Source organism: Festucalex cinctus, chromosome 4 (assembly GCF_051991245.1).
Source record: "Festucalex cinctus isolate MCC-2025b chromosome 4, RoL_Fcin_1.0, whole genome shotgun sequence".
Classification (NCBI taxonomy): Eukaryota; Metazoa; Chordata; class Actinopteri; order Syngnathiformes; family Syngnathidae; genus Festucalex; species Festucalex cinctus.
This window is the reverse complement of record NC_135414.1, coordinates 15300003-15314308: the sequence shown is the minus strand read 5'-3', so window position 1 is coordinate 15314308 and position 14306 is coordinate 15300003. Positions and strand designations below refer to the sequence as shown.

Here is a 14306-nt window from a genome sequence, read left to right as displayed (position 1 = left end):
ACATTTGTTGGTTGATTATCATTTATGTGTTGCCTCACTTTTATTGGTTGATCTGATTAAGTTTTGCTGATGTGTGTAATGTGGGGTTAAAATGCAGCTTAAGCATTTTTAAAAATATACAATGTTATATAGTAGATTAAAAAAAAAAACAATTTCAAAATATTTAAGTTTTGTTTTTATTTGAAAATTCCAATCAGTATTGAGTCTTTCTGAAATTCTGCAGCTTGCTTAGACATCCTAAAGTTTGTTGGAAGTAAAAAAAATAAAAACATAAAAAGGCTAAATGATGATGAAACTACAATTGCTCAAGACAACAACAGAGACACACTGTGAAGCAAAAAAATAAAAAAATACAAAAAAATAAGCAGTTACAAGCTAGTGCATCAATTTGATCCTGTTTGATTCAGTGGTATTGTGACTTCGAGAGGGTATGATGCAAGTTTCTTGTTGTCATTTACATACATATAAATGAACTCAGTTTTGGAAATGTGGTATTTTCTTCAAAGATACTGTATATTACTCAATATGTATCTCGATTTATTTTAAAGATTTGGTACCATGTGATGCACTCACACCTTTTAAAACAAAACAAATTTTCTGTTCCAAATCGTTAATTTTGTTACAGTACATATGCACACTCAGCATGGTTTTCAATGTCCATCCAGGAGACACAAGATCCTTCTGCTGTGCTTTGGCTGGATGAGATCCAGGATGCTATTCTCAAGGCTAACCAGGACACAAAGGATGCCTTGTTGTGTAAGCGCACACATTTGTTCATGCCGCATACAGTCAGTAGATTACAAAAGGTTTGCGACATTGTGCTGGCTCAATGTTGCATGCTGTATTTGTGTCAACAGTCTCTCAGTCTATTCACGCCATAAATGAGGCGGTGGAGAATGGCGATGCAGCTCAGACTGTCACAGCTCTGCGGAACCCCGGAGCAGGACTGTATGGGGTCACCTCTGAATGTGCACAGACCTACCAAGATGACTTGGCCAAAGTCAAAGAAGTGAAGAAGAAAGATGGTGAGGAGGGAACTGAATAGGGATAAGAATTACATTGATTACATATTACGTGTGAAATTACATTGTGGTTTAAACATATATCATCTACACAGAATGTGTGTATAGACAACACAACAGATATGTGATTGAATAGACGACATGTATTTCTTTTTAACTCATTCACTCCCAGCCATTTTCACAGAAGCAGTCAAGTTCGCTCCCGGCTGTTTTACTGGATTTTGGCTGATTTTGCAAGGCCCATAGAATATTGTGTTCAATTGCTATAAAAGCATGGAACCTACCAAAAGAAAGATTAAAGTCTCTTCTTTCATCAGGAAAAAAAAGTATGTTTCTATCTGTTTCCGTTTTGCAGCAATTAGCATTAGAAGAGAGCTAAGTTTAATCAGTTTTCACAAATCTATTTAAAATTGTAAATAATTGAGCTTTTTTTCTACATGGCCCTGGTTGATCTCCTTTGCTCTGCTGCCACCTGCTGGCCGTTTGTGTAATAACTACCATTTCTGCAACCGTTCTTTGCAGTTGAGAGGCTGCATCAAAGCCTTCTGTATGCTCTAGCATAACCCCCCCCCCCCCCCCCCCCCAAAAACATATAAATACGTCTTTGGGACACATAGAACATTAAAAAAAACGTATTTATACGTTATTGGGAGTAAATGAGTTAATTGATTCACACCCACAATATACAGCATGTTTGGTATTCATATCCAAGTTATCAAATTGGAGGGAAATGTTTACTAGCACTGTACAAAAAAGTTATTTATTTTATAAAATTTTGCAAATTAAATTAAAATTATTTTTAAAAGTATGCCATTGTTAATATAATTATTGTGAAATGTTTAATAAAATATTAAGTTCATATTAAAGAATAGCATGAACACATTTCATAATAATACCTCATTTTACAATTTAATGACCATATTACATAATTGTCTATTATTTATTAAAAAGAAATTCATTTCAAACTGCGTTTTTATTTTTTTAATTATGACACTTTTTGGCTTCCATATTATGGGACACACATCTGGCTTTTTTTGGAAAGACAATCTACAAGATTGTTGTGGTCCTATGGGAATTTTGGCCAATTCATCCCATCAGACAGTTGGGACTGAACAGCCTGTCGTGCAATGTCAGTCAAGTTCTTTCTCACCAAATTAATTTAGCTTTCTGCATTTTGTGCATGACAAAGAATCATTTCACCAATTTACTTCACAAAGTCTAACCCTGGAGTGATATGAGTGTCACGATATTTTTGCTGTAACGTGTATCTACAGCTTGATATAACTAGACATAATTGAGGGGTTAATTGAGTGTCTAAACTAGGGCATGCTGCAGATGTATGAGACCTGAGCACCAGATGTCATCTATCAATCAGTATGAAATAAAATGACATCCATTTATGTCCGGATTGAACATTTACCTTTGTTTTAAACTCTGCTATAATATCCAGGTGATAACGGCAGTGAGTGGGTACAACACTGGGTGAAGGGTGGACACAATTACTACTACAACCTGAATACAAAAGAGGGTACCTGGGTGGAACCAGAGGGTTTCCTACAAAACAACACACAGCTCAACAAGGAGGACATTCAGGTATGTTGTACGTGTGCAACGCTGTATAATCCCCGCTGTTTAGCTGTTTTAACTTTTTGTTTTTTTTATTGCTCCCCTCAGTCTGTAGTTTCAGGGGTAACCACAGCTTACAATCGAGAGCAGCTGTGGTTGGCGAACGAGACTCTCATTACCAAGCTGCAAGCTCGTTGTCGTGGCTACCTGGTGAGGAAGGGCCTAAAGGAACGGATGAACTTCCTAAAATCACAAGAGCCAGCTGTTACACAGATACAGGTGAGATCAAGACCATTTCATTTACACATTTGCCGACAGCCAACAATGCAAAAAGCCATACTGTGATGTGTTGCAACATCAATATTGCAAAACTTGCTAAGAACCATTTTGAGGCTATATCAACCACTCCTAATACATTTAGCTCTCTGATCATTTTCTCCAGGCTCACTGGAAAGGCTACAAACAGAGGAAGGATTTCAAAGATCGCAAGAAGTATTTAGAAGACCACAGTGATGATGCTGTAAAGGTGAAATAAATCTGTTATGGCAATTATGTCAATGCAATCACAAATAAATACTACACTTTCCACTTAGGCATACATAATTGTTCTTTTTTCTCTCAGATCCAATCAATGGTTCGGATGCATCAAGCTCGTAAAAAGTACAGGGATCGCCTGAAGTACTTCAAGGATCACGTAAGTATTACCTGTGACTGTGTGTGTGTTCTGTGTTTTGTATTGTGATGTGTTACATGCATAGGGAATATTACATGAATATACATACATAATATACATTTTAATTGGAATGTAAAAATGCAATTTAATACAAGTAATCATGTCATTTAAAACAACAACAAAATCCAGTCCAATATATTGTAACACGCGTTTCCCTGAAACATCTGTTGACATTTACTCGAGGTCCTTGGGGGCTTAGGAGGCAGTGGGCTCATTTAGTATGCCTTAGCTGTGTGATTTAGATTGGATTCTGTGCTGTTAATAACGTGGACTATTGAGCGGCCGAGTGATAGATGTTTTTCATGCAGATCAAAGACGTGGTGAAGATTCAGGCTTTCATCAGAGCCAACAAGGCCAGGGACGACTACAAGACGCTCAGTAAGATGGAAATCCATAATTTATGTAAACACATCTCTGGTTTTAATTTCTCCTTGATTAACATTGCAAAACATCTCCACACAGTCAGTGCCGAAAACCCCCCTATGGCGGTGGTGAGGAAGTTTGTGCATCTGTTGGATCACAGTGACCAGGACTTCCAAGAGGAGCTGGAGCTGATGCGGCTCCGCGAGGAGGTGGTCACCAACATCCGCTCCAATCAGCAGCTGGAGAACGACCTCAACCTGATGGACATCAAGATCGGTCTGCTGGTGAAGAACAAAATCACCCTGCAGGAGGTGGTGTCACACAGCAAGAAGCTGACCAAAAAAAACAAGGGTCAGCTGTCAGATATGATGATGATGAACAAACACAGAGGTGGTCTCAAGGCACTAAGCAAAGAGAAGCGAGTCAAATTGGAAGCTTACCAGCACCTCTTCTACCTATTACAGGTACTACAGATTTAAAAAGTCTACACACCCCTTTTTGCATTCTACTGCACCTCTCTAATGATATTCAAACCACCCATTATTGCCTATTTTCAGACCAATCCAACATATCTTGCCAAGCTGATCTTCCAGATGCCTCAGAACAAATCAACAAAGTTTATGGATTCTGTCATCTTCACCCTCTATAATTATGCCTCAAACCAGAGAGAGGAGTACCTGCTGCTCAAGCTCTTTAAGACTGCCCTGCAGGAGGAAATCAAGTGAGTTTTTTTTTTTAATAAAATAGGGGCTTTATAATTCATTATTAAAGGGGAAGTCACCCCACAAAAAAAATTCTTGACAGCATTATGTTCTATGCAGCCCCACTAGTCTAAATACGTTATTCTGGTTAATATTGCGTTAGTGGAATATGACTGAAGCAGGAAAATCCAGACGTTTTTATCAGTATCAGAAGGCGGCCATTTTGCCACTTGCTGTCGACTAAAGATGACATCACAGTTGCTCAGGGCTCAGGCAACGACCAATGACAGCTTACCTGTTTTCTGAAGCTGAGCTGTGATTGGTTGTTACCTGAGCAACTGTGATGTCATTTTTACTCGACAACAAGCGGCAAAATGGCCGCCCCCTGAGATGGATAAAAACGGCTGGATTTTTCTTCATAACTCATATCCCACAAATGTAATATTAATCAGAATGTCATGTATCGATGAGTGAGGTCACATATAACATATTATTGTCAAGAAATGTTAAAGTTTAACTTCCCTTTTAAAAATGCATATATGGTACATTTAAATTGAATACAAATATGACACATTTGAAATTAATTGTACAATTGATATAATGCAGTTTAATCAAAACTGTTTATTTCCCATTATGATTCTAAACAGATTAGTGCTTTTTTTTTTAACAAAGTGCAATGATAAAAAATATGATTTCAAGCTGAAGTGAATGACAATGCTCTCTCAAGGCTCTAGTTTGAAATCATAAATTTGAGTTGGCTGTATCGAAGATTTTACGTTGTTTTGTAAACACAAGCAAAAGTCCCTATTGCAATACAGTCCATAATAGTTTCAACATTTTATTGCAATTTAATAACGACATACAGTGGGGATTGAATGTTTGGGCACCGCATGTAAAAAGTGGTATTATTGTGCATAAACAAACCAAGGAAAAAAAGGTGTACGATCCCCACTGTACTCATTGACCTCACAATACTGCTAAGTATCTGTTTCCTCCAGACAAACTGGCGTTGCTTGCGCTTACTGTTGCGCTAACGTTACCTCGCTGTCTATTCTCGTTGCAACATGATTTGCATTCATGTGAGAGCGTAGGCTTAAAGTGCCTTGGTAATAAGCAAAGTCTTTGTTGCACATATTGTACAACCATGGTCTTCAGGGCATTAATAAAAAATAAAAATAAAAAAACTCAACAACTTTGTATTTGCCATCAGCCGAGCATTTGAGCGTGCTAACGTCACTTCATTTGTGCATCAGTGTCATATGTTTGCCAGAAATTAGGGCACTGAGAAAAGTCATAGGTTGCCTGGAGTACTAAAGAAAAAACAACAACTTGTGATTAAATGTGTTTGAGGATATGTGGTTCAGATAATGGATGGATAGTTTTTTTCTGTAATTAATTAATCAAAATTAACATGCCCCGGCCCCAATTTAAACACAGTTTACAGCATATTTTAAAGGTCAGTGAATGTTTACGCTATTGAGTTGAAATGTGACTGAACAATGTTATGTTAACAAACAAGTGATTAAACTAACAGAATTGCTGTATAAGATAAAATACATTTATTATAAATATGACTATTCTGGAATGCTAAAGGTGGGAAAAAAAAGGTATTGCATAACCCTCCATGTTCATAACTGTCTGCAGGTCAAAAGTTGACCAGATGAAGGAGATTGTTACAGGAAATCCAACTGTCATTAAGATGGTGGTAAGTTTCCATCGAGGTGCGAGGGGCCAGAATGCACTGAGACAGATCTTGGCCCCGGTTGTGAAGGAGATCATGGATGACAAAACACTCAACATCAAGACCGACCCAGTGGACATCTATAAGAGCTGGGTCAACCAGATGGAAACGCAGACTGGAGAGGCCAGGTGAGATCAAGGGGAGATTCTCAGCGCTGTAAGATTTTATCAGGAAGTAGACAAACTCATCCAAGTTAGAATTTAAATGGTACATGACTTCAGTCAGTCCGTGAATGACATACAAATGTTTTTTCACAATTTAAAACTGTCTCCAGATGTCTTAGTAACATGGCTGTGAGACAATTGCAGGACTCTTTCTCACATTGTGTGACAAAGTATAACATTTTTGTATTTTTTTTTGTAAAGTGTGGTCGTGTCTACAAGTGAGCCACTAGCCCCCTTGCTACATATAGTGTGGCTCATGACTTACTTGACTTCATATCCTTGGATTCATTTCAAATCAAATCAAATTGCCTATCACAATTCAGCAAAATTCAGAACAGCTCGCTCAAAAACACTTTCGGAAATGCTTCACTGTATTTTCTTCAAATACAATTTATTTTTTTAAATAGTTACTTGATTGTTTATTTCACACTGGAAGGGTGGCTAAGCACTTCAGAGACCCAAATATTTCTGTACAAGCAATTTACCCCCTAATTGTTTCATTATTTGCTATTATAAAAATATACAGTATTTACAATAAAGGCAACAATATACTTGAGGAAAGTCAAAGTATCTCTTTTTCTGGTTACCTGTTGTCCACAGTAAGCTGCCATATGATGTAACGCCTGAGCAGGCAATGTCCCATGATGAAGTTCGGAATCGACTGGAAGCCTCCATCAAGAGCATGAAAACCGTCACTGACAAGTTCCTTTCTGCCATAATTGTTTCTGTTGATAAAATTCCGTAAGTATATTGTGTCTTTAGTCAGACAATTCAAACCAATAGGAATTTAACTTGAGTTCAAAAGTGTCTGACTCACACTGTCCACTCATGTCATTTAGCTATGGGATGCGTTTCATCTCCAAGGTCCTGAAAGACTCCCTCCATGAGAAGTTCCCAGATGCTACAGAGGATGAACTGCTGAAGGTTTGATGACTTAGTCCCTATATTTGTTGTACGGTCTTTAACTCATTCACATCCAACATCCAGCCATTTTCACTGAAGCAACACCCCTTTGCTCCCGGCGGTTTTACTGGATTTTGACTTATTTTGTAAGGCCCACAGAATATTGTGTTTTATAGCTATAAAAACATTGAACCTATCAAAGATCAAAGATCTAGGAAAAAATATATATATTAATGTGTTTCCATTTTGCAGCAATTAGAATTAGAATACAGTTAAATTTCATCAATATTCATTCACATTCACAAAAAGAGCTTATTGCAACATGGTCCTGGCTGATCTCTTATACTCTGCTGCCACCTGCTGGCCATTTTTTGCAATAGCTACAATTGCCTTTAGCCACCTCGTCATATCAGAAGCTGCATCTGAGCTTTCTGTATGCTCTTTCATAAAAAAAAAAAAAAAAAAAAAAACGTTTATGGGAGTGAAGGACAAAGTATTAAAAAACGTATTTACACGTTTTTGGGTTTAAATGAGTTAAAGTAGCTCTTCATTCTAATTATAAAAATATTATAATAATACATTTTATACTCAGATGAGACATATCAGACTGAGGGGGTTCACCACTGCCTGGTTATTCGGAACCCATCTACACCCAATCAGCCTGTCCCAATTCCACATTTTCTGCCACAGCATATAGCATTTAGTAATTCATCTACTATTTAGCATACCCCAGCTGTTTTTCCACATTCCCTTTTCTCTTCCACCTGACCTTCCTGTTTCATAATCATGTCCTTGTTTTGTCTCTTAAATTTCTGCTTTCCCACCTTACCAATCCCTCGGTGTTGAGGCGTACCTCTCTCTGCTCTCTAGCTGTTGTCTCAAGGTGAGCTATCTTATTCATCTCTCTGATCTCTTCCTCCTTCTGCACAAGCTGTGTTCTGATAAACGTCCTCCTCTTGCATCAACACATAACTAACTCAAGATTATTCAACAGTCTTTCTTATGTTTCAATAATGCGGCAAACATGAAAAGATACATTTGGAATCCTACGAACTGACCTCTTTGTAACGAAACCATTTTTCTATTTCAGATCGTGGGCAACCTTTTGTATTACCGTTACATGAACCCGGCAATTGTTGCCCCGGATGCCTTCGACATCATTGAGATGTCGGCAGGTGGTCAGCTAACAACTGAGCAGCGCCGAAACTTGGGCTCTGTAGCCAAGATGCTGCAGCACGCTGCCTCCAACAAGATGTTTCTTGGAGATAATGCCCACCTGAATCCTATCAATGAATATCTCAGCAACTCTTATCAAAAGTTCAGGTGCGATATTTATTGATTTAGAGAAAACAAATTGTGATTTGTGGTTGCATATTTACTGTACCTCTGCCTTCACAGGCGGTATTTTTTGACAGCGTGTGACGTCCCCTCACTTGAAGATAAATTCAATGTGGATCAGTATTCTGACCTGGTCACCGTCACCAAACCTGTCATTTACATCTCTATTGGAGAGATGATTAACACGCACACAGTGAGTTTGATTTTGTCTCGGTATCTTGCATCTTTCTAAAATTACCCTCATAATGGGATTTCCTCCACTGTAACCCATAGTTTTATCACCAATGTCATATTTTGTCACTTATGATTTGACTGTTCTTTGCTATTAGCTGCTTCTGGACCATCAGGATGCCATTGCTCCAGAGCACAATGATCCCATTCATGAGCTTCTGGAAGACCTGGGAGAAGTTCCCACTGTGGAGTCTCTCATTGGTGAGTGGAAATAAAAGACGGCAGTGATAGGCAAATGAAATAAAGCTCCAAAAATACTTGGCCGGTTAAAGGCAGCAAGAGCCAAAAACAAGGAGCAAGTGAGAGTGACTGCAGTGAAGGGCTAGCAGTTCAGTTGAGATCTGAAATTCTTCACTCAGAAGCTCTTGTTGGTTATGTGTATTTTAAATTCAGTGTGCTTGGACCCAGCTATATGTCATAATAGCAACCAATCCGTACAGTGCAAGTGACACAGTAGTACTACCTATTTGAAGAACAGGCAAATCTTGTATAATTCTAACTACACTGTAGAAATTTAAAGTTGAATTCAGTTTTCAACATAAACTGCCTCATGCCTGTAAGCTTTCTGGGAGAGGCTCAAGCTCACTAGCAAGTGTGGTAGAAAAGAATGAATACATAACAGCAGTCAGGAATAGAATATTACATGTGTTGTGACTTTCGGTGCATCCTCATCAGGGATCGCTGGAGCATGTTACTCGTAAAAAAATTTTGGGAGCAGTTTTGACACCAGATGTCCTTTTATGACGCAATCCTCCCATTTGGCTTGAGGCTGGCAGTGGATGGGTATTGCGGCACTGGCTGGTAGTCGAACCCACGTCATCTGCGTAAAAGGCAGCTGCATGTACCACAACATTACTAGCACAGTGACTGTGCAGGAATAAAATACTAACACACTAATATTGGCACCCCTATAAAATACACAGATGATATAGAACATTGATGATGATTGATAGATGATGTCAAAGTGTTGTTATGCTGTGTTAAACAGGCGAAAATCCTCTTCCACCCGGTGATCCCAACAAAGAGCTAATGGGCAAGACTGAAGTTTCTTTAACACTGACCAACAAATTTGATGTCCCTGGTGAAGCCAATAGTGAAGTGGATGCCAAGACCCTACTACTCAAGTAAAGTTCACACTATTTTATTCTTCTAGCTTATATTAATGTAACTGCTTCATAAATGTATTTTTTGTCACGTCGTTTTAGCACCAAGAGGCTGATTGTGGATGTGATCCGGTTCCAGCCTGGGGAGACGCTGACTGAGATACTGGACTCATCAGCTGGTCCAGATCAGGTCAAAATATATAAAATGTTTTCTTGGCTGTCAAGTTCACTGAGTAACTTATGACTGTCAGAAGACAAAGAGCTGCATCTAAAAATTCTGGATAGACTTACCATATTTTGTTGTGTGGCAACAGGAAGCAGAATACCAGCGTGCGATGCAGAGGAGGGCCATCCGTGATGCGAAGACTCCAGAGAAGATCAAGCAAGTCAAACCAGTGGTGGACGACAGCCTAACGTTGCAGGGGAAAAAGGAGAAGATCAGGAGTAACCTGCAGCGGCTAGCAGAGCTTGGCAAAGTCAATCCTGAGAACCGCTATCAGGACCTCATCAATGACATAGCCAAGGTTAAAAAAAGAATGCAATATAATCAGGGGTGCACATAAGCGGTGTGCTCGTGCGTATGGGCACTGAAAATTGAGTATAGCGCTTCGGTTCATGTCTGTCATCGTGCTTTTGCGCACTAGAATAATATATTACAGCTCAGTCGGTCTGCGGGGAGACTGCCGGGCAGAAGTTGCGAAAATAGAGTGGACATCAGATGGCTGCCGTTAGAAAATTCTGTTAAGCTAGCTGGCTAATCACAGGAAACTGCAAGACGGAGCTGGGCAAATAATTTTCAAATGGGCCATGTAACTTAATTGTTCTGTTTTAATAAGCTGCCTTTGTGTGGCCTGGTTTAAACTGGGGTGAAAAAAACAGAAACTAGTTTATTCAGGTATATTCAATGACATATATACACATAACATAACAACAATAAACCTTTCCCTGCTGTAAGTCTTCAGGTTCATCCATGAGGTTGGTGGTTCAGGAAAAAAAAAGCAACATCTGGTGCTCATTTGAGAACCACGCCAAAATTTTATGTGCACCCCTGAATATAACCGTGTCAATTATCAAACCATCCATTGCATTTATATTTGTCTGTGCAATACAGGACATCAGAAATCAGAGACGTTATCGCCAACGCAGAAAAGCTGAACTCGTAAAGCTCCAGCAAACCAACACGGCCTTGAATTCAAAGACCAAGTTTTACAATGTGCAGATCGATTCATACAATCAGTATATTAAAACGTGCATGGACAACTTGGCCAGTAAGAGCAAGTAAGTGTCTTTTTTTATTTATTTATTTATTTTTATTCATGACTTCAAATATTGAGCCTAAGAATTCTTTGCTGTATATGCTGAATGATTATTTTATTCTCAGGTTGTCAAAGCCTGGTGCTAACAAGGCCAAGAAAAGTAAACAAGTTTCACAGAAATACACTGCCTCACGTCTATATGAGAAGGGAGTACTGATTTCAATAGAGGATCTGCAGCCGAATCAGTAAGTTCTGCACTTGCCAACAAACCATATTTGTAACTTAAAGGGAAAGTCAACCCAAAAATCTTCTTTAGAATATCATGTTCTTAACACAACATTTTGATTAATATTCCCTTTGTGGAATATAAATTAAGCTGCAAAATGTTCCAAAAAAAGCTGGGACAGATGGAACAAAAGACTGGGAAAGTTGAGGAATGCTGTTAAAAACAAAACAAAAAAACACCTGTTTGGACATTCCACAGGTGAACAAGTTAATTGGAAACATGCAAGTGTCATAATTGGGTCTAAATTAAGTATCCCTAAAAGGCTCAGTTGCTCACAAGCAAGGACATGAGCAAATAGTGTAACAGTTTAAGAACATTTCTCAATGTACAATTATAAGGAATGTAGGAATTGTCCCAAAGGTTTTCACCCTGAACAAGACAAGAGCGCTTTGATCTTGTCCTGTTTTTCAACATAATCCCACTGGAGTTCAATGCATTTGTTCCATCAATGCTTCAGTTGCAGAAGTCCGTCCCATACTCATATTTGATCACACCCATGAAGAAATGACTTTATAGCATCTACCAGGTTTTTATCAGTATCAAAATATGGACCACATAGTTGAAGTTTGTCTAGGGAACAAAAAGAAGTCTGATGGGGCCAAATCTGGTGAATAGGGAGTGAAAGAAAGGATCTGGTATCCAAAGTCACCTATAAAAAAAAAAAAAAAAACTCACCATTGACTTGACTTGACTACGTCCAACTTCCAAAGCTTCCCTCAGCCTTTAAAAGTATTAGCATGTTGATGCCTGATGATTGAGCAGCAAGTTGTTGTCAAACAAAGAGTTGCCCTATCTGTCTGCTGTCTGAAGATACTGTAGCAGCAGTGTGTTTTTGTATTAAAGGTGAGGCTGGAAATTTTTCGGCCACCCCTCGTATCATGAATAGAATGCATTTTTAAAGTATTAATAGCACATATTCATAAATGTGTGGGATTGAAATGTTGAATTTTGAAATATTTCAATGGGTGCTCTTTAGTGATAGTATTGTTGTTGTCGTCATAGGTTCAAGAATGTTATTTTTGAGATTTCTCCAGCCGAGGCTGTTGGTGTCTTTGACGTGAAGGCGAAGTTAATGGGGGTACACTTGGAGACATTACAGTTAGAATATCAGGTATGTTATGCTTTTACAAACAGAATTACACAGCCTTTTAGTACAGATATTGACATCATTTTGATTTTTCTTGCTTCTTTTATTGCTCTCAGGATCTTCTCCAACTGCAGTACGAAGGCGTGGCAGTGATGAAACTCTTCGACAGGGCGACAATAAATGTTAACCTACTTATTTTCTTGCTCAACAAGAAATTTTACGGGAAATAGAGAAAAAAGTGCATAAGAAGGTAACAGACTGATTTGACCACAAGTAGGCTTGCTGAGAGCCATGACCTAAATGATTATTGTTGTGTAACACTTTCCCCGACGCACTTGTCTTATGTGCCTTTGCAAATATGTTTTTTTAAAATTGTATTTTAAATATGTAAATCACCATATGAGCTTAGTTCCTAATGGCCACACTCTGTGGCACTCAGGCCAACACAACACATATATTTGTTTGAGAATTTTATGTAATGCAGCCACGGCAGATGTTAAAAAGTTGTATTTTTTCCTTAAAATATGAGTAATATCTTGTGCACAGGCTTTGATCACTTATAAAATGGATGTTTTATGTAACGAGATTGTGTTTTTGTTTGCCGCTTATTGATTTGCTGACCTTACTGAAAAAGGCTTGATAAGCACCTCTTTCAGCGGGGCTGTGGAAGAAGTATATTCCTAGACTTCTGGGTATTTGTGTGTTTTGTCATGATTTTTTTTTAAATATATTCCAAAGAAACAACCCAAAAAAGAGAAACGATATATTGTTGTTTTTGTTGTTTTAAACCGTATTCACAGATTAGGATTTGAGCAACCTTGCCCTATGTGGAAAAATATTTTCTATAGCAACATAATGTGACATTTGATAAACTGGAACTGCAGCCCATATCCTTCCCATCCAATAAGTTCTACATAAATCATCTTAGAAGCAAACATCTTCTACTATCTAATAATCCAGAGATTCCAGACTACAAACAAACAAATTGACGCAGTTGAAAGTGAAAATGAAAACTCCATGCAGAAGACAGCTTCTGCCTGGGCTTCCTTTTTTCATCCTGAAAAATGTCTGGCTTTTGAAAGTCATCAGGGCTCCTGCATTTCTGCAATTTCTTATTTTGCTTCATTTGATTTTTCTTTGAATTAGATTTATTTTCAAATCTCATGTTGTTCATTTGTGTCATAAGGAAAACGTGATCATGTTACACATTTAAAAATAATAATAATAATAATAATAATGTCTGTTTATCTGTACAACATACAATGTAATGAATGGAAGATATAGACTGGACACACATTTTATTATTAATACTAATCTTGTTTACAAAAGTGACTTTATTAACCTCTATTTATATTTTAGTTTTTGTTTAGTCAACAATATACTGTCATTCATGTTTGGAAAGCTAATATAGATCATATAAATTGAACTGGAGGTTGTGCAGTATTTCAGTCAGCAGATGCCACTCTACGATGTCTCGGTTTTTAAAAATTATTTATATACAGGTGCCTTTCATTCCACATTGACTTTTTATAACAGTGTGTCAGTTTTTAGTGTCGATGTAGTCCCGATGTGAGGCAACCTGTTTTAGAATAAAGCTCGTAATTATGTGATGTTTCACCTCAATCTGACATTTGTTTTGCAGGCTATGATGGAATGCAAGCACATAAAAAGTGGTAATCTATTATTTTATGTGTGAGTTATAGTAGAAGCAGAATGTGTACACATTTGAGTTTTTGTGTGTAGAACGAACAGTGCATTCAGTATGAATGAAACGTTTGTGATTTCTTAGTCAATACTGTACCTGTAAGTGTG

General features: G+C 38.0%; 1 protein-coding gene across 1 annotated transcript in view; it reads left to right on the top strand.

The window, feature by feature from the left end:
• Nucleotides 1-13179, top strand: part of iqgap1 (IQ motif containing GTPase activating protein 1) — a 40836-nt gene extending 27657 nt beyond the window's left edge. Inside the window, exons 16-37 of the mRNA XM_077519171.1 lie at nt 666-756; nt 858-1025; nt 2473-2615; nt 2697-2867; nt 3031-3114; nt 3211-3282; nt 3630-3699; nt 3784-4148; nt 4242-4405; nt 6030-6254; nt 6891-7031; nt 7130-7214; nt 8284-8516; nt 8592-8724; nt 8861-8963; nt 9751-9886; nt 9968-10055; nt 10180-10389; nt 10977-11143; nt 11247-11366; nt 12410-12518; nt 12611-13179. Of these exons, the coding sequence (XP_077375297.1) occupies nt 666-756; nt 858-1025; nt 2473-2615; nt 2697-2867; nt 3031-3114; nt 3211-3282; nt 3630-3699; nt 3784-4148; nt 4242-4405; nt 6030-6254; nt 6891-7031; nt 7130-7214; nt 8284-8516; nt 8592-8724; nt 8861-8963; nt 9751-9886; nt 9968-10055; nt 10180-10389; nt 10977-11143; nt 11247-11366; nt 12410-12518; nt 12611-12724 (3192 nt within the window). The 3' untranslated portion in view covers nt 12725-13179. The remainder of the gene's footprint in view (nt 1-665; nt 757-857; nt 1026-2472; nt 2616-2696; nt 2868-3030; nt 3115-3210; nt 3283-3629; nt 3700-3783; nt 4149-4241; nt 4406-6029; nt 6255-6890; nt 7032-7129; nt 7215-8283; nt 8517-8591; nt 8725-8860; nt 8964-9750; nt 9887-9967; nt 10056-10179; nt 10390-10976; nt 11144-11246; nt 11367-12409; nt 12519-12610) is intronic.
• The last annotated feature ends 1127 nt before the right edge of the window (nt 13180-14306 follow it).